Source organism: Macaca thibetana, unplaced genomic scaffold (assembly GCF_024542745.1).
Source record: "Macaca thibetana thibetana isolate TM-01 unplaced genomic scaffold, ASM2454274v1 unplaced_scaffolds64, whole genome shotgun sequence".
Classification (NCBI taxonomy): Eukaryota; Metazoa; Chordata; class Mammalia; order Primates; family Cercopithecidae; genus Macaca; species Macaca thibetana.
Genome location: NW_026088853.1, coordinates 1 through 25,000, shown reverse-complemented (window position 1 = coordinate 25,000; position 25,000 = coordinate 1). Strand labels below are relative to the sequence as shown.

The 25,000-nt window shown below is 41.5% G+C and overlaps 2 protein-coding genes across 2 annotated transcripts; one reads left to right on the top strand and one right to left on the bottom strand.

Annotated features, from left to right (window-relative positions):
- Positions 1 to 1,167: 1,167 nt before the first annotated feature.
- Positions 1,168 to 9,161, bottom strand: LOC126947278 (DNA-directed RNA polymerase I subunit RPA1-like). The gene is made up of 3 exons (XM_050777980.1): positions 8,712 to 9,161; positions 3,101 to 3,305; positions 1,168 to 1,906 (listed from the first exon to the last, which is right to left on the bottom strand). Exons 1-3 carry the CDS (start codon positions 8,786 to 8,788, stop codon positions 1,745 to 1,747), a joined length of 444 nt encoding a protein of 147 aa, XP_050633937.1. The 5' UTR covers positions 8,789 to 9,161; the 3' UTR covers positions 1,168 to 1,744.
- A 36-nt stretch (positions 9,162 to 9,197) lies between these two features.
- On the top strand, positions 9,198 to 24,994 carry LOC126947277 (pentatricopeptide repeat domain-containing protein 3, mitochondrial-like). Its single transcript, XM_050777979.1, has 8 exons — positions 9,198 to 9,362; positions 11,191 to 11,243; positions 11,341 to 11,377; positions 13,636 to 13,681; positions 18,365 to 18,433; positions 18,886 to 18,990; positions 20,772 to 20,895; positions 23,776 to 24,994. Exons 1-8 carry the CDS (start codon positions 9,259 to 9,261, stop codon positions 24,027 to 24,029), a joined length of 792 nt encoding a protein of 263 aa, XP_050633936.1. The 5' UTR covers positions 9,198 to 9,258; the 3' UTR covers positions 24,030 to 24,994.
- Positions 24,995 to 25,000: the final 6 nt, after the last annotated feature.

Genomic DNA, 25,000 nt, shown 5'->3' with positions numbered 1-25,000 from the left:
GTTCAATGTTACTAGTCACTGGGAAAACACAAATCAAAACCACAGTGAGGTTTCATCTCATCCCAGTTAGGATGGCTATCCCCAAAAGACAAAAAAATAACAAATGCTGGTGAGGATGTGGAGAAAAGGGAACTCCTATACACTGTTGGTGGGAATGTAAACTAGTATAGCCACTACAGGAAACATATGAGGGTTCCTCAATAAACTACAAATAGAACTACCATATGATCCAGCATCCCACTATTGGGCAATTATCCAAAAGAAAAGAAATTAGAATATCAAAGAGGCAGCACTATTCACAATAGCCAAGATATGGAACCAACCTATATGTCCAATAATAGATAAAGGGATAAAGCAAATGTGGTAATATATACACAATGGAATACTATTTAGCCATAATAAAGCATGAAATCCTGTCATTTGCAACAACATAGATGGAACCGGAGGACATCATGTGAAATAAGCCAGGAACCGAAAGTTAAACACTACATGTTCTTACTCATATGTGGAAGCCAAAAATAGTTGATCTCATAGAAGTAAAAGTAGAATAGAGAATACTAGAAGCTGAGAAGGGTAGGGAAAAGAGGGGAACAGGAAGAGATTTGTTAAAGGAGATAAAATTACAATTAGACAAGAGGAATAAATTCTAGTGTTCTACCCCATTATAGGATGACCATAGCTAACAATAACATAGTTTCAAACAGCTAGAAGGAGAATATTGCATGTTCGCAACAGAAAGAAATGATGAATGTTTGAGGTGATAGATATGCTAATTATCCTGATCTGATCACTATACATTGTCTGTATCACACCATCATTATGTACCCCATAAAATATGTATAAATATTATGTGTTAATAGAAAAAAAGACTGGCTGGGCACGGTGGCTCAAGCCTGTAATCCCAGCACTTTGGGAGGCCGAGATGGGAGGATCACGAGGTCAGGAGATCGAGACCATCCTGGCTAACACGGTGAAACCCCGTCTCTACTAAAAAAAATACAAAAAACTAGCCGGGCGAGGTGGCAGGCGCCTGTAGTCCCAGCTACTCGGGAAGCTGAGGCAGGAGAATGGCGTAAACCCGGGAGGCAGAGCTTGCAGTGAGCTGAGATCCAGCCACTGCACTCCAGCCCGGGCAACAGAGCGACTCCGTCTCAAAAAAAAAAAAAAAAAAAAAAAAAAAGACCAAAAAACCAAACACAAAAAGTAAACAAAGTAAGCATTACCAATAGGTGAACAACCTGATATCATAGGCGTCCTAAAATGATGCAATACAAAGTACCGTGTATCATGTAGGTTGTATTCTTGCCAAAAAGTGAATCTAATTACAGGAAATAATCAGACAATGTAAAATGTAAGAAATCCTATCAGACAACTGGCCTTGAGCCTCCAAAAAAGTCAGTATCATGAAAAAGAATTCTCTACATTACAATGTTCTACTTTAAGACCAATCAAAGAAATGTAACCATCAAAAGCAATGTCTTTTGATTGAATAAACCTTGACTGAATCCTCGGTCCAGAAAATCAGAAAAAGCTCATAAATGGATTAAATGGTATTTCACTATTGTTTCTATTAACATTCCTTTTATTATTCTTATAGCTTCCTGTTTTCACACTCAGCTATTGGTATCCAGTTATAAGATATAAAGATCAAACGTTCTGGTGACTATCGGCATGGTAACTAGGACAATATACAAGCATCTCTAGTTCTCCACCACTTTGTGTTTCCTGATTTCTGTGACCACCACTACCCACCTACCCTGTTCAGAATTCTCTCAAGCTCGTAGACTGCTTGTAGGGCCCCGACTTCCAGAACCCTTAGCTGGCAGAGTAAGAGGTGAATCACGGCCCGGGGACAAGTCAGCATGTGGCAGTTTAAACAAGAGCCCCGAAGCAGCAGGTACAGCTTCTGAAGAGGGAATAAAAACGAATAGGATATTAGAAAGAGACACAGTAGTCATGGTGATTTTCAGTATACTCACAAGTTTCTTCGTGTAGTCAGTCTTTAAAAACTCTACTTCAGCCTACATGCTTAGAAAGGTCTTTGTTATCTTAAGAACCAGATAAATATTCCCTTCTATTTTCTTTTAAGGTTTTATTTTAATCCATTTAGATTTGAAATTTACTTTGGGCGTATGACCTGAGGTAGAGAAATATCTTTATTTTATTCCAAGATTTAATTAAGACCCTTCTTGGCCAGGTGCGGTGGCTCACGCCCGTAATCCCAGCATTTTGGGAGGCCAAGGCGGGCGGATCGATCACTTGAGGCCAGGAGTTTGAGACCAGCCTGGCCAACATGGTGAACCTGTCTCTTGTAATTTTTGCAAAAATACAAAAATTAGCTGGGCATGGTGGCACGTGCCTGTAATCCCAGCTACTTGGGAGGCTGAGGCACAAGAATCACTTGAATCCAGGAGGCAGGGGTTACAATGAGCCAAGACCGTGCCACTGCACTCCAGCCTGGGAGACAGAATGAAACACTGTCTTAAAAACAAAAACAAAAAAAGACACTTCTCTTTAACATGATTAACAGACAAAAATCATGTCCATGTATACCAACATATGTGTAGCTTAAAAAAAAAAAAGTCCTGCAAGTGAGGTTCGCTGAAATAAAAAGCTGAAAATGTACAAGCATGACTCTACACAGAAGCTTAATTCTGACCTCACTGTTGGGCTTTCTGGGGCTTTGCTTCTCCTGCCACCACCCAAGAGCCTATAGAGACACCTGAAAGGCTCAGGGAGGCCTTGAGAACACTGAAGCTCGCTCTATTACCAGGCAGGTGCCACTGAGATTTCTGAAGAGCACAAAGCCCCTGAAACAAAAGGTGTAGGGAATGAATCTGAACCCTCCCTGGCCCTCCACGTGAATGGAATCAGGCTGTGGCTCTACTCAACTGGAAGCAAACTGATATTCATTTATTTAGGGCCACAGGGTAAGTTGAAGTTATTGTATTTGGCTCAAAGCTTCAAAATCTCATTCTACAGAATGCTTTCATTGGAGTGTCTGGGGCTTAACGTCCTTAGACCACTCTTGTGGGAGAGAGGCAGAACTCATAAATCCCACCAGCAGCCCTGAGACTCACACAACTGAGGCAGCACTTACATCGAAGAGGAGAGGGTTATACACCGTGAGTGGGAGCTCAATGTGGCCCAGGTGCCCGGAGCAGTTGTTGAAGTCCTGCACGCAGGTGGAGCACACCTCTTTGGAATCTGCAGGACCCAAAGCTAAATCGTACAGGCCATTTGCCGATGGGTTCCCCAGGCTGTCCAGGTACCGAGGGTTCGTAATGGATTTAACACTTAATTTCCTAAGGGGATAAAAAAAGACCAAGAGGAAAGCTAAGGTTACCAACCTCTCTGATATTTCCTTTCCAGCACAAAACTATAGTTAAGTGATGATTTAATGCCTGCTTGATCGCTCTGGAGGGCACAATCTCTGTCTGCCTTGCTCACCAGTGGACCCCAACACTAAGTGCAGAGTTGGTACCCAACAGTTAATAAACACATATGTGCTAAATGAATGAGTGGTAACATCTTAAAAACAGATTTAGAACAAAACTTGCACTAAGTATATTGATAAACTGTTTATAAAAACGAGTTAAGCATCTACTATACACTGACTGCTTTACAGGCAGCATTATTTCGTCTTTTTTTTTTTTTTAAACAAGGTCTCACTCTTGTTGCCCAGGCTGGAGTGCACTGGTGCAACCTTGACTCACTGCAGCCTCGAACTCCTGGGCTCCAGTGATCCTCCCACCTCAGCCTCCCGAGTAGCTGGGACCACAGACAAGTGCCACTATGCCCAACTAATTTTTCGATTAATATTTTTTTTGTAGAGACAGGATTTCGCCATGTTACCCGGGCTGGTCTTCAATTCCTGAGCTCTACAGATCCGCCTGCCTCAGCCTCCCAAAGTGCTGGGATTACAGCAGTGAGCCACCATGCCTGGCCGCATTATTTAGTTTGATCTTAATCCTCTGAAATGGTCATCACTACATGTACTTTTCAGGGGACGAAACCAAGGCTCAGGGAATTTAGGTGATCGAATCCAGGTGACACAAACAGAATGTGGGGGAGGCAGGATATGGAATAGACTTAACTCCAAAGCCTACGTAGTTCAGTGAAGGGAATGTGATGCAACAATCCCTGTATGCAGAAATAGTAAATTTGACAACATTAAACACATATAAGCAAACCTTAAAAAAGGTTTCATCACATTTTATGTTTGGTTTGAAAGGTGCTCCCATAGGACACAACTATGTTTAGTAAGCTAACTTTGCTTTTACAACTTTCTCCTTTCTGATTTAGAAAATAAAGACAAAGAAACCATCCCAATCTCACAGGCTAGAGGAAATCTGAAGGTTGAAAGGAGAGTCCCCTAATGATGTAAACACTCCCTTTAATAAAGCACAAAAATAGTGTCAAGTTTTCATGAGTGGTGACATGTTCTGAGTGTAAAACGATGTTAGTCTATCAGGAATTAAGCTGCTCAGATCTAGAAGATTCTATGTGGCATGGCCAGTGTCACTCTAAGGGTCAAGGCGACATGGAGGCAGATCTGCTGTTGTGGCTGTTGTCTATATGGTCACCTTGCTGCCAGTAAGCTAATTTCATGAGAAACTTGATCTAACTCAAAAGTTGTGTGTGTGGTCTCTACCCACAAACCTAGAGTCCACCTGCAACCTTGAACTGGGTAACATTGAACAAATTACTTACCTTTTGTTCTTTAATCTTAACTTTTGAAACTGTAATAAAATATATATATGTATTCATCATCTTAACTGTTTCAATGAGTACAGTTCAGTGGTATTAAGTACATTTGCATTATGCTACCATTACCATTCTCCAGCTGCAGAACCCTTTTTCATCTTGTAAAACTGAAACCCTGTACCCGTTATACAATAATTCTTCATCTCCTCTGCTACCATCATTTTACTTTCTGTTTTGATTAATCTGACTGCTCTAAGTACCTTATATTAAGTGGAATCACACTGTACTTGTCCTTTTGTGACTGGCTTATTTCACCTAGCACAATGCCCTCAAGGTTCATCCATGTTATAGGATGTGTCAGAACTTTTTTCCTTTTTTTATGGCTGAACAATATCCCATTGCATGTACATACCACATTTTGTCTATCAACCCATCCATTGATAAGACACTAGGGTAGTATCCACTTTTTCACTATTGTGAATAACGCTGCTATGAACATAGGTATACAAATATCTCTGAGACCCTACTTTCAATTCTTTGGATATGTATCCAGAGGTAGAATTGCTGGATCACATGGTAATTTTGTCTTTAATATTTTGAGAATCCACCCTACTGTTTTCCATAGTGGTTGCACCATTTTACATTCCCACTAATGGTGTACAAAAAGGTTCCACTTTCTCCACACCCTTGTCCACACACACTACTTTGTTTTTTTGATAGTAGCACCCTACTGGATTGGAGGAGCTTTTTATTTGCGTTTCCCTAATAATTGGTGATGTTTAACATCTTTTCACATGCTCACTGGCCATCTGTATGTTTTCTTTGGAAAAATGTCTATTTAAGTCCTTTGTCCATTTTAAAATTGAATTTGTTATTGTTGTTGTTGAGTGGTAGGAGTTCCTTTTATGTTCTAGATAACAATCTCTCATCAGGTACATAATTTACAAGTATTTTCTCCCATTCCATGGGTTGCCCTTTCACTCTGTTGACTGTGTCCTTTGATAACTACCTAATTTTTTTCTCACCTGAAGTCTGGGCATCGCAGCAGCTCTATGAGGATGATTAGAAGATAACATATAGAAAATACAGTGTCTGGAACAAAGTTCCTCTCTCTTTGTTGGGTAGAGGAGAAAGTCCCTCCCACCACTACAGGAGTGGGATGAAGAGTAGGGGCAACCAGCAAGGATTCCACCGGAGAGAGCAGAGTTTGAGATCAATAGACTTAGGTTTGAAGAAGACTTTTGCCACTTCCTAGAGAGACATTTTGTTCTCTGGGCCTGAATTTTTTACTGGAGGTGCCACCACAAATGGGTGTTGTTAAGAACTGAGAATGGGTGTCGTTAAGGACTGAAAGTGCCAAGCACTGAGCAGCTAGCTCCTCCATCCATCTATTCATACACTCAACAAATACCCACTGAGTGCTTACTATGTGCCAGATAGCATAAAGTGCCAAGGACACAGACAAGAACCGCTATGCTTAAGGGCCTTACATTCTATTGGAGGAAGAGGAACAGACACAAAATAAATGTATAGTCTGTTACATGGCAGGAAATGCTATGACGAAAAATAATACAGGGAAAGGGAAGAGCGGAGTAGTCAAGTGGTCCTAGAAGCCCACTAAGGAGGTACTTGGGCAAAGGCTGAAGGAGTTGAGGGAGCAGGCCATACAGTCACCTGGGCAGAGGGTTTTAAAGGAGGAAGAAGCAGGGAGTGCAACGGTCCTGAGGTGGATGTGTGCCCGTGGTGCTCTGGATGCAACAAGGAGGTCAAGGTAGCCGGAAGAGGTGAGATCAGAGAGGTAACAGGAGACTGAAATGGCCCCTGCAGGCCATTTTTAACTCAACCCTAAACCAGTTTGAAAACTCCACAGTTATCTTTTTAAAAATTCAGGAAACTTAAAACACTTTTGCTTTTGGATGAAATCGTATCCACTTATGGCGGTGATGATATAACTGGAATTTCTGGGCTAGCACACTGTTACCAATGACACCAGAGCTCAGGAGTTTATTCATCCATTTATTCAGACTTGAGGATAAAAGACAAGAGTGGCATATATAAGAAGCTCAAGAGTAGTGGAGGAAGACAAATATATGTAAGCACAAAAAGTGACTAAAGCACCATGACAGACACACTGTAACATGTGCAAAATGACCTCAGAAAATGAGGGAGGTGAACTGAGCTTTCAGGTGTGTGTGTGTTGGGTAGGGGACAGAGGGAAGTACCTCCTTTTGGCTAAAAGGACACTGCAGGCAGAGGGAATAGCTTAAAAACAGACCCAGATGTTGAAATATGAATGGCAGTTTCTGGAATATGCAAGTAGTTTAATAGGGCTGGAGAAGGGATGATGTTATAGCTAAAATCAGCATTGGACTGATCATGGGAGACTTTGCAGGCTATGCTAAGAAAATGTCCTTTATCTGAGGGAAATGGAGAACCTTTGGAGGGTTTTAAGGGTGACAGTAGCATGACTACATTTGCACTTTGCAAGAATAATTTTGACAGCAGTGTGGAGTATGCACTTGAGAGGTGTAAGGGGAAGGTGGAAGGAAAAGACAATTCAAACATGAGATAAGGACCAGAGGGAACACAGTAGCAATTGGGAGAAAAAGGAGAGTAAAGAACAAATAGACATGTAGGTGACACAAAGTAAGAGCCCAATAAATAAGTTAGATGTCAAGAGAGATCTAGAATTATTTTCCAATTTCTAGTGACCGTCTTGCACTAGGTACACCATTTTGGAGGGGTAAGTTACCCCTCCCTTTGAAGAGGGGTGCATGTTGAGTTTTTTTTTTTGTTTGTTTTGCTTTTTGTTTTTGTTTTTTGAGACAGTCTTGCTCTGTCGCCAGGCTGGAGTGCAGTGGCGCAATCTCGGCTCACTGCAACCTCCACCTCCTGGGTTCAAGCGATTCTCCTGCCTCAGCCTCTCAAGTAGCTGGGACTACAGGTGCCCGCCACCGCGCCCAGCTAATTTTTGTATTTTTAGTCGAGACGAGGTTTCACCATGTTGGCCAGGATGGTCTCGATCTCCCGATCTCGTGATCCGCCGGCTTCAGCCTCCCAAAGTGCTGGGATTACAGGCGTGAGCCACCGCGCCCGGCCATGTTGAGTTTTTGATACGCATTTAAGATCTCTGTGTGAAATTTAAGTAAAGATGTCCAGACAGCTGAACAAATGGGTCTGAAAATCAGGGAAAGAAATTTGCGTTGGGGATTTAAATTTGAGACTACAAATCATGAAAGTGGTGAGATTGTCAAGGGGCAATATTTACCATGAGGAAAACAACATTACCAGAACAGAATCTTGAAGAACATCAACATTTAAGGAGTAAAACGAAGTACAGACTTTGCTCACCAATGTGTCATTAACGCCTAGCTTGGTGCCTGGAAACAACTGGATGCTTAATAAATGTTTGTGGGGTTATAAGACTGATAGAGGAAGAGAGGGAGGTAGAAGTATTTGTCATAAAAATAGGAGAACTTGAAGACAAATAAGGTTCTGGAAGAAAGGAAAGTTTCAATAGAGTGCATTGGAGAATGTCAAATGCTACCGTGATCAAAATGAAGACTAAAGAGAGTTCCCTTGATTTAACAACCAGACAGAGAATATAACGGGGTCCTAGCAAAGAGAAGTTAACTTGAAGGACAAACATTTTATAAACAAGAGGAAACTTACTACGTGCCTAATTAACCATGTCAGGTACATTATGGTTAATTCTACAAACGCTTGTTAACGAGAAGACTGGCAGACGATAACGCTGCAGACCCGGAACCTCCCCACCCTTACACTCCCCAACTCCCAGCGCAAACTCTTTCCCCCAGCCCCACCGGACTCTAGGCAGTCCACGCCGGCCCAGGAACGTTCCCAGAACTACGACTCCCAGCAGGACAAGCGCCAGACAAGCCAGGACTCAGAGGGTTGACTGGGCGCAAGGGCTTCTGGGAATCGTAGTTTAGGGCGCCGACCTCAAGAGCCAGGCTGGGCAAGCTACCCGACCAACTCCTTACTTGAGCTCTTCAGCCGAATACATCCCGAAGGAAATGCCCTGCAGCCGCCGCCAGGGCATGTTCTTGGAGATCAACATCCTCCAGGTCCGTTTTGAATTCCAACACCCAGAGAGACGTTCCACTCACCACCTGACTATTCTTAATTCAGCCTCAAGCTCGGAGGCACCACGTGATTCAAAGTGCGCTTGCGCGCGGAAGAGGTCGCAGGAACGACATTTACTTGGATGAGATCACTTCTACATGGGGGGGAACAAATAGTTGTACGACTCTCTGCTCGCTCATTTATTTTGAAAACAATAAAAGATATATAAGACATCAAAATAATTATTTAAGAAAATTCCTCCGAGGCAAATGAGGTGTATAGAGCTTTTAGCTTCCGTGACAAAGTCTTTCAAACCATGAGCTTGCAACCTCCCATTTTATGTTTGCTTTCGTCTTCTTCCGCTTCAGCCAATAGCGGAGCTGTTCCCTGCTCCCCGCCCACTTCGCCCCACCTTCCTGAAGGTCGAGGCGGGCTTTCCCAACCTGCTCTGCAGAGAAGTTAAAGATGGCGGCTGTAGCTGCTGTTCGCTGGCTGGGCCTCCGCAGCAGGCTTGGCCAGCCGCTGACAGGTCGGCGGGCGGGTCTGTGTGAACAGGCACGCAGCTGCAGGTAAGAGACGCTTAGGGGTATCCGCGAAGACGACTGCAGAGTCACCTTAGTCCTATGTTTCCCAGATTGCTGTGGGCGTAGGCACGATGAAGTGGTTTGCTCATGCGCGCCCTTGGGGCCGCGTGCCCTTAAGGCTAGGTACGCGGAGATGGCCCTTTGAAATAGGGTTCGCAACGCATTTTTTCATTAGAGAAATACTTATTGTTTGCTTGCAGTATTCTGTAGTTACCACCCGCAAAGCTGGGTCCCTGCCCTCATGAAGCTTACGTTCCAGTGAGTGTGGCTATTAGCAACACTACCCCAAATTAAAAATTATCCGCCATTACTTATTTTAACCCAATCAGGAGGAGCGAGGAGAGAGTACAAAATCTTCCCACATAAAAGGCGATCTCTGGTCGCCACGGTGGGGTCTTTGGCTAAAGAAGTTACCAGGTTTTCATAAAAGCAGAAAAGTCTAAAAGATCTCACCATGCCCTTTTGATCTGTGATTAGCTATAGCTTGGAACCTGTATGACCTATTTATGTAATATTGTTATCACTCAGTACACACAGTGGCATTGTGGGAATATGAGAGGCAGTAATTTGTAGTGAAAACTTGCTGAAAGCCTAATTTTAGATTTAGTGTTTGCCATTCACTTAATTGGATGATAGACAGATTTCCTCATCTGCAGACTGGAGTTGGTAATAACCATCCGAAAAGTTTGTGAGGTATAAGTGAGATATGTAATTTACAATTTTTTTTTTTTATATGTACTCTCCCTTAGTTCCCCTCAAGAAAGAGAAACCACTCCATCTGATACTGCAGAAGCCTTTGTGCTGCCATTCAATGTCAGTCCTTCTTTTCCTGGTAGCCCTCGTTAGCATTTTTCTACTCGTTTTCTTTGCTTGAAGCAGAATCTCTCCCTCAGCATCCGTTCTCAAAATAACCATGATCTCTGTTTTAAGGTCATGAGAAACAAATAGTGTGACTTGAAAGAGTTGATCTCTTTCTGAAATGTCCTTAGCTTAGAGGGGTATTCTTGTTTTAAAATGATACCTGAAACCAGATACTTACTGGAGGAAGTATCTTTCTATGCAATCACATCTTGACAACTTTCCGAATGTTACCGGTGCCAAAAATTTCATATTGAACCTCTGAAAATAGAAAATATTAGCAATTCCAAGTCTGAATCAGGCTTTATGTATTTGATACGTTCTTGATTGTTGAAGGAAGTGGAATGAAAAGCCATGGGTGATCTTCCCTATGTTGTAATTGCTTTAAGTGAGGTAGTCCTTTCTGATGAGGGCAGTAACTATATAGAAGCAAGAGCTCACTAAATTGTTCTTTTTAATGTCATAGTGTTTTGGTTCCTGAAGTTGAAATTCTTGCATTTCAAACCAGATTGTTCAAGGGCCATTAAAAACTTTCCTCCCCCTCTGCCATTTATGTAATGAGATTGCTTGCTTCCAAAAATTTTGACTAGATGGGCATGGTGGCATATGCCTGTAGTCCTAGTTACTCAGGAGGCTGAAGCAGGAGGGTCACTTGAGCCCAGGAGTTTAAGGGTTCAGTGAGCTATAATTGCACCACTGCACTAAAGGCTGGGCAATGGAACAAGACCCTGTCTCTAAAAAAAAAACCGGTTTTGACAGTCTTGTCTATATCTTATATCCATTCGTTAATGATACTGAACATGCTGTACAGACTGTCTTCTCAGCATTCATTGACATGAGTTATCCAGTTTAATCCGTGATAATTGGAGAATTTGGGCTCAAAGTACACACAGGTGGAGGTGAGCTGGGTACTTCATTAAGGACTATTAGCTTTAAGGCTTTTGTTTTTTTGCAGATTTTATTCTGGCAGTGCAACCCTCTCAAAGGTTGAAGGAACTGATATAACAGGTATATTTTAAAATATGTTGAATTCTATTTTTATATCAACACGTTGGATTCCATTATAGTACTAGGAAACTGAATCATGTTTTATTTTTTACATTAGGGATTGAAGAAGTAGTAATTCCAAAAAAGAAAACTTGGTAAGTATTCTATCAGTGTTCATTCAGCAAATGGTTGAGTGCTTACTATGAGAGAAACATAAGGGTTAAGTAAGGAGACAGTGACGGGAAGAGCAATAAGAGAGCATTCTTGAAGAGAGAGTAGCTGAGTGGGGAGAAGCTAGGAGTTTAAAGGACAAAAAATAGAAAGGTGGAGAATAGTGAGTGAATGAGCAATGAGATTTACTTAAAAGAACAATTGAAAGATATTTTGAATTAGTGTGGGTTAGTATTTACGTGGTTAATAATACATGGTTATACATGAACATCATTATAATTTTTTTAAAGGAAGTTCTCTCACTTGGTTGGAAGAGCAGACAAAATTACTGTCTTTATTATCTCTAATGTGGTAAAATAAAGTAAATGGTGTGGACAGCAAAATTTGGCTTTTTTATTCAGTGGATGTATCCTTGAACAAATTGCCTCATCTCATTTATTCAACATTTGTTGAATATGTAGGAACTAAAACTTCACAAAAGTGCTTGTTACAGTGTAGTACTATTGAACACATTTAATGGCCCCTTAAAAAGCTAGGTCTTAAAATTATGTGACCTAAAGACTCGGGTTCATTAAAAAGCCTTTTTAAAAAACTTTATTAATCTGAATTGTGTGATTATTTTAGGGAGCCAGGGAGCCCAGTTATGTCAATGCATAGGTAACTGGGATCATAAAAGAAGTGCAAATTAAAACTTACCGGATTGGCAGAGAGAGGATTTGGAGAAATACGTTTGTTTGTGGGACAGTAAATTGGAACAGCTCTTTGGCAGGAAATTTGGCAGAATCAGAATTGGAAATGTGCATACCTTACTGGTTAGCCACTGTGGAGGAACATTTGCATATATACATGGACAAGACTGTTTATTACTTGGGAATAGTAACAGGTTGAAACAGCCTGAATGCCCATTGAAAAGTGAATGGATAATTTTAAAAGGTTATCATACAATAACTTTTTACATTGAAAGGAATTAGTTAGCTCTATATTTAATAACATGGATAATGCAGTCAAACTTACGTAGACACATGCAGAATGACAGTGTGTATACATTTTTTAGGGAGATGTATGTGTAAAAATACTTTAAAAGTTCTGGAAATACAAATACCAAATTCATCGTGGAGAGGGGTCACAAGATGACACCAGACAGTTTAGGTTAACCTGTAATGTTCTAGTTTATTTTTTTAAAATAATATATAACTTTTTTAAGTAACCCTTTTAAGAAAGCGAATTAGTGAGTAATCTGCCATCATTTTTTCACTGCCATTTGTTCAATGTGTTAGGAAAGTATGCTAACTTGCTAAGACTTAAATAGGCTAATGAAAGATCTGACGGAATGCTGAGAGATGAGAGAATGTGTCGTCATCACACTTGCTGAAGTGACATAAATGTGACTTCTAAATGTGGAAAGAAAACCTTGTGGATATTATATACATCAGGGAATTAGTTTTGATGAAATATAAAATTTCCTGTACTTTTGTTTTTCTCAGAGGACTTATAGTCTTAAGACTGTTATGTTAAACTTTATTTAGAAAAATACTCTTGGTATAATTCCCTTTTGGAAAGGAAACACATAAAATCTAACATAGGAGCAAAAATACATTTGAGATCGAATTATCTTGTCTGTCATTTATTCCAGTGAAGCCTTTTCTAATAGTTCAGTGAAGGTCTCTATTCAGAGGTGCAGTGGACAGCTGGCCTGCAATTCTTACCATAAGGTTATATGTGGTTGAGAGGTTCTAAACCAGGAGGGTGCATCAGAATTATCTGGGAATTCAGTAAGAATGTGTGTGACAGTCCTCCGTGGATCTTGGGAGGCTTTGATGCAATAGGTCCAGAATGAAGCCTATGGTTTATTCTTGTATAACTGAATCAAGAGCTACCAGTTAAGTTAGTAAAGGCAACAGTAGTCCTGAAAGCCGCAATAAGAATCCATAGGAAAGTTGATAGAGGAAGTAGGCCAGATAGTTTTATGAGGGGAGGATGGAAATCACTAGCCCTGGGTTATGGCATTATCCTCCAGGCCAGAGAGGACAGGCATAGCAAAGAGAGAACATGTACCAACTAGGGAAAAGAACTGGCAGTTTTCTTCATTTCTAATTTATTCTAGTGACCTTGTGACATACGAACCAGCTTCAGATGAGATGTGCACTTTGTTACTGGCCAATACACTGAGAGTAGAATCACTTGTTCAGTTTGTGGCTGTGAAGAGCCCTGATGAGGATTAACTTGTGGTTCTTATTCTTAGGGATAAAGTAGCTGTTCTTCAGGCACTTGCATCCACAGTAAACAGGGTAAGTAGGATTTTAGTTTTTTTTAACCTAAAACTTGGCTAATAACATACTTTTTAACTTGGCTAATAACACATTTAATACTCATACCTGTTCATTATTCAGAATTAAACTGTTGTGGATCTAGAAAGTTTCTTTAAAATTATCTAATCCAGCTGAGCCAGGTGGCTCATGAATGTAATCCCAACACTTTTGGAGGCGAAAACAGGAAGATCACTTGACATCAGGAGTTCAAAACCAGTTTGGGCAGCATAGCAAGACCCCCATCTGTTTTTTGTTCGTGTGTTTGTTTGTTTTGAGACAGTTTCGCTCTTGTTGCCCATGCTGGAGTGCAATGGCATGATCTCAGCTCACCGCATCCTCCACCTCCCGGGTTCAAGCGATTCTTCTGTCTCAGCCTCCTGAGTAGCTGGGATTACAGGCATGTGCCACCACGCCCAGCTAATTTTGTATTTTTAGTAGAGACGGGGTTTCTCCATGTTGGTCAGACTGGTCTCGAACTCCAGACCTCAGGTGATCCACCTGCTTTCGCCTCCCAAAGTGCTGGGATTACAGGTGTGAGCCACCGTGCCCAATTTTTTCTTTTTCTTTTTTTTTAAGAGTGAAATTATTGGCTGGGTGCTGTGGCTCACACCTGTAATCCCATCACTAATCCCATCACTTTGGGAGACCAAGGCAGGTGGATTGCTTGAGGTCAGGAGTTGGAGACCAGCTCAGTGAACATGGTGAAACCCTATCTCTACCAAAACAACAAAAACAAAAATTATGAGGCATGGTGGCGCCTATAGTCCTACCTTCTCAGGAGGCTGAGGCAAGAGAATCTCTTGAACCCCAGAGGCAGAGGTTGCAGTGAGCCAAGGTCGTATCACTACAGTCCAGCCTGGGTGAGTTAGTGAGACTCTGTCTCAAAAAAAAAAAGAAAAATTAAAATTATCAAATCCCTTCATTTGGCAAATGAGGAAGCTAAGGTTTTGAAAGTGGCCAGTGACTGGTTACGATGTTAAAGCCTTAATTAAAGGCTTAATTCCACATCTTTTACCTTGAAATGCAGTGTTTTTCTACCATACCAGTGATCTTTAATCCCTGGAAGGGCTTGTTGAAATATATGTTCTTAGGAGATGATTTGGCTGTAGTATACCAACTTGGAGAAATAATGTACCTGTCATGCTGACAATCATGCAGTGATTAATAATCTGGGTCCTGGAGCCTACTGGTTTAATAGCCAAGCAACTAGCTTTATGATCTTAGGCAAGTTACTTTACCTCTTGATAACTTCTGTTTCCTAACTTATAAAATGGGGGTTTATTATAACACCAAACCTCAAGGTTGCAATGGGAATTATTAACAAATGAATTAAATATACATAAGAAGATTTAGGACAGAGTCTGGGACAAAGGAAATGCTTGGTACATGGTATTTTGTTACTGCTACTATATTGCTGATTTCATTGACATGAAGTTTGTTCTGTTGGCAACTCAAGAATAGAGTTTGTAGTCTGGTAGATACACTGAAACTTTGGTAAATGCATCAGAAATGGAACTTTCTGCTTGGTTGTAGTTTTTATTAACCGAAAACTTTTAATTTCATCTGTGGGGAAAAGTCTAAAATAACTAAGTCTTTTTTTCTGCCACAGTATCTGTATGGATATTGATCCTCCTTAGGTTGATTATTACAAGTACACAGAATTGTTCTTCTATTGTAGATGTTAAACTCCATCTAAAAATGGAACTACTAGGCAGGGCATAGTAGCTCATGCCTGTAATCCCAGCAGTTTGGGAGGTCAAAGCGGGTGGATCCTGTGAGCTTGGGACTTTGCGATCAGTGTGGGCAACGTGGTTAAACCCTGTCTCTACAAAAAACACAAAAATTAGCTGAGCATGGTAGTATGGGCCTGTAGTCCCAGCTACTTGGGAGGCTGAGGTGAGGCTTACTTGATCCTGGGAGGTGGAGGTGGAAGTTGCGGTGAGCCGGGATCGCACCACTGTACTCCACAAAGTGAGACCCTGTCTTGCCCCCACAAAAAATAAATTAAATATAAAATAAAGATGGAGCTAGTAAAGATAGTGTCGGGGCTAATGTGCGTTAGTATACTCTACCAGTTTCTGAAAAAGTACTACATCTCCCTACTTGCAAAGCATTGAGGTTTTCAGTAGCTCACTTATCCATAAATAGGCACCTGAAATGTAAACATAGAAATGGACCTCTGAGATATTCTCAACATTTTAATGAGGATGGTCCAGGGCCACCTTCAAGTCAAAGAAGTTATAGAAATTATGTGTAGAATTGTGACTTACCTGGCCCTTGAAATCCAAGAGTTATTCGTTTATCCATTCATTCAGCAACCATATATTGTGCCCTTATGATGCTTATCAAGCACTGTGCTGGATATAGAATTAGACACAGTTATTGTGTAGTTCTAGAGGGGAAGACTGAGGTAGCACTGAGAAGGGGTTACTTCGCTGAGACTGGGAATGGAATTCTTTTTTTTTTTTTTTTTTTTTTTTTTTTTTTAAGAGATGGAGTCTCCCTCTGTCACCGAGGCTGGAGTGCAGTGGCGCGTTCTCGGCTCACTGCAAGCTCTGCCTCCGAGGTTCACGTCATTCTCCTGCCTCAGCCTCCTGAGTAGCTGGGACTACAGGCGCCCACCATCAACGCCCGGCTAATTTTTGTATTTTTAGTAGAGACGGAGTTTCACTGTGTTAGCCAGGATGGGGGGAAAGGAATTCTAAGCAGACATTTTAGAAAAGACAGCAATGTGGAGAATGGGAAACCTTTCCACTTGAAAGTGTGATAAAGATCTTAACATATCCAAAACCAAACCCCTTTCCCTCCAAACATTCCTCATACATTTCTTTGCCATCTCATTAATGGCAACTCCATTCTTAATAGCTGCTCAGGCCAAAATCCTGGGAATCGTGTTAGCAAAGCCTTTGTTTATCCCTTCAAAAGATGTGTGAGGTCTCCGTGACCACTCCCAACTAAGAGTTAAGACAGCAAGAAGATACAAAGCAAAGTCAGCAAAGAGAAAAGGCTCATGGGATAAAGACCAAAAGAAATCAGTGACAAGCTTCCAAAAGACGTCTCCAGAAGATTCAACACAGGACATGCTTAATTCCTCCATCAATGACTTGTGACAACACATGCGAAGTGTCTACCAAAGCTCATTGGAGACCCAGTGCCAGAGTTTTTAGGGGAGGCTGGCCATGTAGACCAGGAAAGCAGATATTTGGCACAAAACACATTGTACAAACAGGTTAGGCACAGTGAACCATTGTTAGCAGTTTGGGAATGGTGGGAACCCTTCCAATATCCAGGTTCCCAGATGGCAGCCAAGGGCCAGCCTTGGAAGCAGACCTTTCTAAGGATAGTGGTTTCAGGCCTGTTAACTCTTTTCTGCACAATATCAAAATTTTAGATGCTTGATATCACCACCGATCACCTTGGTGATTGTTGTCTTACAAGTCTGGATTAATTGCAACAGTCTCTATCGTCTCCCACTTCAACTCCGTACAACTGGTCTCAGTTCAGCAGCTGTAGTGACTCTGGATCATATCACTCTTAAGAATTCAACATTGGCTTTCCGTTAGTATAATTAAAAACTGAAGTTCACCACAGGGCTGCTAAGGTGAGGCTCAAGGGAAAGGGGTTTTTGAAAGGGGTAGCAGAAAGCTAGGTCCAAAATAACATACTCCCTCCAGGCTCCAGGTATGAGCAGCTTTCCCTTGAGAGCTGCAGGGAAGCTTCCGTGCCCCCTCCCCAAGGAGTCCAGGTCAGTAAGACAGGGTTAAGGATATAGGATAAGTTTTTGTTTGTAATAAAGGCCCAAGTAAGGCACTCAGACACAGAAGAGAAGAATAGAGAAAGCAATTCTGGGGCATTTCTCAGTGGGGCCCCTGGTGGTATTGGAGAGTTGATTATGCTCAGGTTTAGGGAGCAATTTTAATGGGCAACAGGACATGGGAGAAGCTGCCGCTGTTCACTCCTGAGGGGGTGCGGTGGTATCTTCCATTTGGAGGAGGGACTCTTGGTAAAGATGAGCGTGGGTAGATAGTGACCTTGCTTTGGAGGAAATCCTATTCTGGGATTCTGCTGTTAGGACTAGTTAATTCAGATGATTCTTACCTAGAGTTTAAAACAGAAATAGTCCCCAGTGATAGCAAACTTAAATATTAAAATCAGCCATGGTGGGGGGGGGTACAGCTTAAGCCATTGTTTGCTTTGCGTAATTAAAGGCAAGTCTTGTAGAGCTGGGAGTACAGTGCAGGTGTTTGTCTTTTTTCTCTATATACACATGTATATATGCCCTCATACATTTGCGCATGTAGGTTACATACATAATTAAAACTTACAGAATTTTTGTTACTCAAAACTCACAAGATCCTCTTAAAAGTGTAGCTGAAAAGACTTGTGGGCTGGATGCAGTGGCTCACATCTATAATCCGAGCCATTTGTAAGGCAGAGGTGAGAGAACTGCTTGAGACCAGGAGTTTGAGACCAGCTTGGGTGACACAGCAAGACACCCTCTCTACAAAAAAATTTTTAAAATAGCCAGCTGTGGTGGCACACACCTGTAGCCCAGGCTACTTGGGAGGCTGAGGCAGGAGAATCCCTTGAGCCCAGGAGCTAAAAGTTACAGTGAGCTGTCTTCAAAATAAATACAGAAATTGTATTATGTCTTTTCCACAGGATACCACAGCTATGCCTTATGCATTTCAAGATGATCCTTACCTTATACCAACATCCGCTTTGGAATCTGTGAGTATTTTCATATAATTTTCTAGTCTTTTATCTCTCTGGTTTGCACACAACAGTACATAAATAATTTAGTTGTAAGAACCTGGGAAAGGTTTACAAATGCTGAGAAATTGATAGACTTTGTGAATCCTTTACTACTTTTTTCAAAAAGATGTACATATCGTCAATGGGGAGAGGATTTTTGGTTTTGGTTTCTAATACTTAGGGCTTTTTCACACTGGAGTGACCCACTCAGTTTAAATGACTTGCTTTTTATATATTTCAATCTGTGTGTAAGATGCTAACTGAAATTGTATCACAGTAGAAAAGGTGGGATATTCTATAATTTCTAATTGGGATTCTGTTTGTCGTTGCATTTTTTTTTGTAAGGGGGGAGAAATTATTGCTGAAAGTGTAACTGTAATCTTGCTTGAGTCTAAATTACATGTATTTAAATCTTTTTCTTTATGTAGCATTCATTTTTACTGGCAAAGAAATCTGGGGAGAATGCAGCCAAGTTTATTGTTAATTCATACCCCAAATATTTTCAGAAGGACATAGCTGAACCTCATATACCGGTAAGGACAGGTAGTTACATTATTTACATAATACTATTTTAAATGTAAATTAAACCAGGCTTTCATAGCTAATATTTAAGTAGCCATTTGAATACCGTCCATATTTGGATGATAAGCCTTTTAAAGTGTGGAGTTAGCTTTGATCACAACACTAACCTTTTAAAATTCTTTCTGTATTTATTTGCTCTTCATCTTAATATTTTCCCCATTTGATTTTTTGTGACACCATGCTTTTAGATCTTTACTTCTGTGACTAAAGTTTCCTTCACTACCTCTCTATTCACATCTTTCTCTTCCATTTTTTTGAAACAGCGCATCATGCTGTCACCCAGGCTGGAGTGCAATGGTGCAGTCATAGCTCACTGCAGCCTGGAACCCTTGTGCTCAAGTGATCCTCTTGCCTCAGCCTGACAAGTAGCTTGGACTACAGGAGTGTGCCACCATGCCTGGCCAATGTTTTTTAATTTTTAGTTTTTGTAGAGAACTGGGTCTTGTCTCACTGCATTGCCCAGGCTGGTCTCCAGTTTCTGGGCTCAAGCAAACATCCCTCCGCGGCCTCTGAAATCTCTGGGATTGCAGGTGTAGGCCACTGCTGCTTGCCCTTGATCCGCTTCTTTTTTTGTTTTTGTTTGAGATGGAGTCTCACTCTGTTGTCCAGGCTGGAGTGCAGTGGTGCAATCTTGGCTCACTGCAACCTCTGCTGCCCGGGTTCAAGCAAGTCTGCCTCAGCCTCCTGAGTAGCTGGGATTACAGGTGCCTGCCACTGCACCTGGCTACTTTTTGTAGTTTTAGTAGAGATGGGGTTTTACCATCTTGGCCGGGCTGGTCTTGAACTCCTGACCTCGTGATCCACCTGCCTTGGCCTTCCAAAGTCCTGGGATTACAGGTGTGAGCTACCGTGTCCGGCCTTGATCCACTTCTTAAGTACGGGTGTCTTTCTTAGATTTTTATGCTCATTTTCTTTTTTTATTGTGTACACTCTTCTGTTTCAGTGACCGTTAAAATCCATTGGGCACTCTTGTATATCTAGCCTAGATCCCTTTACTTTGAACTCCACGTTGTATTTCCAGCTCCCTCTTTGTTCTGTAGTTTGGAGCGAGGATTTATGGAGTGTGGTGGGTATTGTGCTTAGTGCTTGTCCATACAGTGGTAAGCAAAACGGATGTGACTCTGCCCTCCTGAGTTTGTTGGTGGAAGTACTAATCTCAGACTCATCATATCTAAACTACTCCCGTCCCCCCACATCTCTCTGCTTCCCAAAGCTCACAGGGAAATACACACTTCTTGTTTTCATAGTATAACTTGTCGGTAGATGAGGAAGCCAGTGTGATTGTGTAAGTCAAAATACTAAAATCCTGAACTAAGACAGTGGCAGTGGTGGAATAATCATTTGTTGGTTATCTGCTTTCTCCATTAGATTGAGCACCCTGAAGGTAGAGAATGCCTTTTGTCTCTGTATCCCCTGTGCCGAGCTTAACGTCTGGGATCAAGTAGTAGGCATTCAGAAAGTATTTGAATAAGTTAGTGAATGAGGTAAAATCAGCATACCTTGAGTAGTATTAAATGTTTAGAGGATACACAGCATTAGAGATGAAAGGTTTAGTTCAATTCCCTGTGAAGACAATCATGTTAAAGTGATAAACGGTGTCTGGTGCAGGAAACATGAATTGGAGCAGTGAAGTTTTACTTTGGTATGTTGGTGATAAAAATTTTATCCTACTCAGTTATCCTTTCCTCACCTTTACCTGTTTGTAGTAACTTTAGTCATCTTGTTTTCCTAGTGTTTAATGCCTGAGTACTTAGAACCTCAGATCGAAGACATAAGTGAAGCCGCCCTGAAGGAACGAATCAAGCTCAGAAAAGTCAAAACCTCTGTGGACATGTTTGATCAGCTTTTGCAAGCAGGTGACCTGAGTTCGATTAAAGCCCCTCTAATAACATGGGCTTTGAAGTGGGCCCCAGTTACATGATTCAGATATTTTGAGTAAAAGTTACAGGGCCTGCTATACTTACTTTGCTTTTATGGCTGCGTGCTTTATATTTTTAATAGTTTATTTCATTTTTAGCTTTAGTGTTATTTAAGAACTATAGTTGAAGTAGAATTGCAGCTTTGTTGCTTTATTGTAGCACTGGTAGAGAAATTGTATCACCCTTCTACCTTAGCTTCTGTTTTTAACGTTAGGTAGGTACGCAGTGCTCCCAGATTTCCTGTACTCTTTTTTCTTTTATTTTTTTTTTTCTTTTGAGACGGAGTCCCGCTCTGTCGCCCAGGCTGGAGTGCAGTGGCGCAATCTCGGCTTACTGCAAGCTCCGCCTCCCCGGTTCACGCCATTCTCCTGCCTTAGCCTCCCAAGTAGCTGGGACTACAGGCACCTACCACCACGTCCAGCTAGTTTTTTTGTATTTGTAGTAGAGACGGGGTTTCACCGTGTTAGCCAGGATGGTCTCGATCTCCTGACCTTGTGATCCACCCGCCTTGGCCTCCGAAAGTGCTGGGATTATAGGTGTGAGCCACCATGCCTGGCCGAGACGGAGTTTCACCATGTTAGCTAGGATGGTCTTGATCTCCTGACCTGGTGATCCACCCACCTCGGCCTCCCTAAGTGCTGGGATTGCAGGTGTGAGCCACTGTGACCAGGTTTCCTGTACTTTTTAAGGATGTTTGGAAGATTGGGCCACAACACACAAGAAGGAAATACATAAAAAGGAAAGCACACTCAGTAGGATCGGGGCTTTGATGCTGGTGCCATCTGTGTCACTAGTTGTTCTTAGCATTCAAAAAGTTACTTAATTTCTCAGAGCTTCTAGCTCTAAAATCGTGTGGTTCTCTGAATTGGAGCTGGATGTAAACTTTCGGAGCTACACATGTAAATAGCACAGCTGGTAAGTCACCATGAAAATGTACATATAGCAACATCAGAAGCAGCTGGCATTATGTGTTTAGAATCTAGAGTGCTATTTGGTGATTTAGAATAAACATGGAAGTGGTGGAAACTGGACTGAATCATTATACACTTGAACCCAGGAAACATTTGCAGAAAGCTATGTTTGAGAATTTTGGTGTGTGGCTTGGTACAGCATCAGATGTATGGATAAGTGATGGCAGTAGATTATAATTTAGTGAGGCGCTTCCCTCTGCTTGTTAATATGATCGGCAACTGATGTGAGTCTGCATTAAAGTTCTTAGTGCTAAGGCTTGTCTTTTTTTAGTTTTACCCCCTTTATTGGGTAGGTGTGTGCAGTCCTTCAGTAAAGACAGGTGTCAGACCCATAGCTCAGTAACTAAGTATACCAGGGAAAGGATCCTAGAACATTTCATTATCAGGCCCCTAATAAGTGCAAAACACTGTGCTAGTCATTTCACATACTTAATTCTACAATACCTTATTCATTGGTGTGTTTTTTATTTTTTTGTTTTGTTTTTTTTGAGACGAGTTTTGCTCTTGTTGCCCGGGCTGGAGTGCAGTGGCGCGATCTGGGTTCACTGCAACCTCTGCCTCCTGGGTTCAAGCAATTCTCCTGCCTTAGTCTCCCAAGTAGCTGGGATTACAGGCATGCACCACCATGCCTGGCTAATTTTTTGTATTTTTAGTAGAGATGGGGTTTCCCCACATTGATCAGGCTGGTCTCAAACTCCCGACCTCAGGTGATCCACCCGCCTCAGCCTCCCAAAGTGCTGGGATTACAGGTGTGAGCCACCACGCCTGGCCCTCATTGGTGTGTTTTATAGTAATCTTATGAAGGTAATTATTAGGTAATTTTTCCAGGGTCTCATAGCTTTGAGATGGTGTGAACCAGTTGCTTCTCCATAGCCTGTACCCTCTTCGCTCTGCCCTGCTTTCTCTTCTGGACTTTTACATTTCCTAATACTCATTTTAAATTTATCAATGTATTTTGTTTAGAAAGAAAATTTATTGGCTGGGCATGGTGACTCGCACCTGTAATCCCAGAACTTTGGGAGGCCAAAACAGGAGGATTGCTTGAGCCCAGGAGTTCAAGACCAGCCTGGGCAACATAGTGAGACCTCATCTCTGCAAAAAATTTAAAAATTAGCCAGGCGCAGTGGCACATACCTGTAGTCACAGCTGCTTGGGACGCTGAGGTGGGAAGATCACTTGAGCCCAGGAGTTCAAGGTTGTAGTAAGCTATGATGTCCTTGCACTCCGGCCTGGGCGACAGAATGAGACCCTATCTCAAAACAAACAAAAAGATACATTTGCTTTTCTTCTAAAATAGCAGATTATATCTCATACTTCTCTTCCTCCTGTTCCCTTTTTAGCGCTTTTAATGAGTGTCAAGATGGGGACATAATGTTTTGAACAATTTTTAAGAGACTACTATAGTTAGACAATTCAGCTAGTGTTTCTAAGCAAGTTTTTAGTGAGTATCTGGATCCAAATGGAGTAATGCTACTTGCATTTGTTCAAATGGACCTGGGCTGGGGGAAGTAAGTGGGGATAGTTTGCAGTGTGTTCAGTTTGGAGATGATAATTAAAACCATGAACTAGCTTGAGAAAAATGAGTACATAAAATAAGTGAGCACAGGCCCAAACTTCATCTTGTGTTCCAATCTTTTACATCAAATTACATGGTTAACAGGGGTTATGTCCCTGTCTATGTCACTCCAGGTGTTTAAGTTGACGTTGAGTGCATAAAGTAGTGGACAACATTAAGTATGTAGCCATGAAGACCACAGCCAATATTAAAAAATGAAGCATTTTCACCTAACAGGCTTTAGTTCTTCATTGTTTCAAGGTTTCTTTCCCTTTCTGTTTCTACCCACAGGAACCACTGTGTCTCTTGAAACAACAAATAGTCTCTTGGATTTATTGTGTTACTATGGTGACCAGGAGCCCTCAACTGATTATCATTTTCAACAAACTGAGCAGTCAGAAGAATTGGTAACAACTGTTGGTCTTGATTTTTTTTTTTTTCTTAAGCTTCTTTTTGAAGAAATCGCTTTTAAAAATAAGATGGGTTCTTTTGCCATGTGTCAGGGTAGTAGTAAGAGATTTGTACTGAGATGTGTGGTACGATAGCCTTGATTAAAAAGTGGTACAGGAAGAAGAGAGATTTTAAACAGTTACTTCTGTCCTAGTTTACTTTTTAACAATATGTTGTCCTCTCCTACCTCATATTAAGGCAAAGCGTTGATCTGAAATGTTTGGGCTGGCCTGTGTCACTTAGAGTAATAACATGATGTATTCTGGCCAGGTAAAGACTCCATGGCCTGGGCCCCCTCAAAAATTCATACATGGACTTAGAGGCGAGAACACACTAGGCTGGAGACAGAACAGTAGTGTGCGGGGGGCTGCCTGTAAGTTGAGTCATAGCCTCTCTCTCAACTCGTGAATTTTACTTCTAGAACTAGGTCTCAAGAAATCCTTTGGATCAGTCAAATAGAGATGCTCATGTGACATTTTTCATAAGGAGGTGTTTATACTTGTAAAAATGTTGAAAACAATCTAGATGTCCAACAGTAGATGATCAAATTATGATAAAAGTTGTGTGGCCATTGAGCACATTAGAGTAGATGTGTTTGGGTATGGAAAGATTCATCCAATAAGTGGGAAACAGGCTATCAGCAGTATATATTCCATTTTTGTGAAAATGTTTTTACAAATGCATAAGAAAAAAATCATTTAAAAAGTGTTTCTGGGTGATGGGATTATTGGTGTTTTTCTTATTTTCTATCTTTCCTACTCTTTGCCCAACTAAATGTGGATTTCTTTTTTCCCCCAGAGACAGAGTCTCACTCTTGTCACCTAGGGTGGAGTGCAGTGATGCTGTCATAGCTTACTGCAGCCTTTAACTCCTAGGCTCAAGTGTTCCTCCTTATTCTCCCAAGTAACTGGGACCACAAGTGTGGGCCACCACGCCTGGTTAGTTTTTTTTTGGGTGGGGAGGGCGGGTAGACATAGGGTCTTGCTGTATTGCCCAGGATGGTGTCTTCAACGCTGGGACTCAAGCAGTCCTTCAAGCCTCCCAAAGTTTTGGGATTACTGACCAC